The sequence below is a fragment of the Echinops telfairi genome, unplaced genomic scaffold (genome assembly GCF_000313985.2).
Source record: "Echinops telfairi isolate 266 unplaced genomic scaffold, ASM31398v2 ScPeMD7_7469;HRSCAF=8507_0, whole genome shotgun sequence".
Taxonomy (NCBI): Eukaryota; Metazoa; Chordata; class Mammalia; order Afrosoricida; family Tenrecidae; genus Echinops; species Echinops telfairi.
Window position 1 is genome coordinate 95,223,674 of NW_022111372.1, and position 691 is coordinate 95,224,364.

Consider the following 691-nt stretch of genomic DNA (forward strand, 5'->3'; position numbering starts at 1 on the left):
CAGATAGTCTTTACGGCCATTGGAAATAAAGGCGGGTTGTCGTTAATGTCCTTCACCTCCACCTCCACGTGGAAAACCTGCAGCGGCTGCTCCACAATCACCTCCAGGTGGATGCCGCACGCCGCGCTCCGCCCGCACAGCTCCTCGCGGTCGATCCGAGAATTCACAAACAAAATGCCATTCTGCAGATTCACCTCCAGAAGGTCCCCGCGGCCCTTGGACGCGACGCGGAACAGGCGCGGCACCAGCTCCGCCAGCTCCAGTCCCAGGTCCTGCGCGATGCGGCCCACGAAGGTGCCGTGCTTGGCCTCCTCGGGGACGGAGTAGTGGAGCTGCCCGCTGCCTTCCTCCCAGGCTGCGAGCAGCAGCAGCAAGAGCAGCAGTCGCCGTATTTCTCGGCCTCCTCTCATAGAAAACACCATTACCAACCTTCAGTGAGATGATCAAATTAGAAAATCATATTTTGCAAACATATAAATATATCTTCTATTCTACGCTCAAGTCCTGCTGCTTCGCTTGCTCCTCTTCTCTGGAGTGACAAAGGGGTTCCTGGTATTTTCCCTGTGCAGGGAGCCACTCTGTGGTACACAGCGACACCATGTGGCTAAAAGACCGGCTCCACTGCTCTTAGTCTGGATTTTAAATGAAACAATTTTCTGGTCTACGTTTATTCATCCCTTCTGTTTAGGAA

General features: G+C 54.1%; 1 protein-coding gene across 1 annotated transcript in view; it reads right to left on the reverse strand.

The window, feature by feature from the left end:
• LOC101650378 (protocadherin alpha-4-like) overlaps positions 1 to 422 on the reverse strand; it is a 24,086-nt gene extending 23,664 nt beyond the window's left edge. Inside the window, exon 1 of the mRNA XM_045284740.1 lies at positions 195 to 422. Within this exon, the coding sequence (XP_045140675.1) occupies positions 195 to 422 (228 nt within the window). The remainder of the gene's footprint in view (positions 1 to 194) is intronic.
• Positions 423 to 691: the final 269 nt, after the last annotated feature.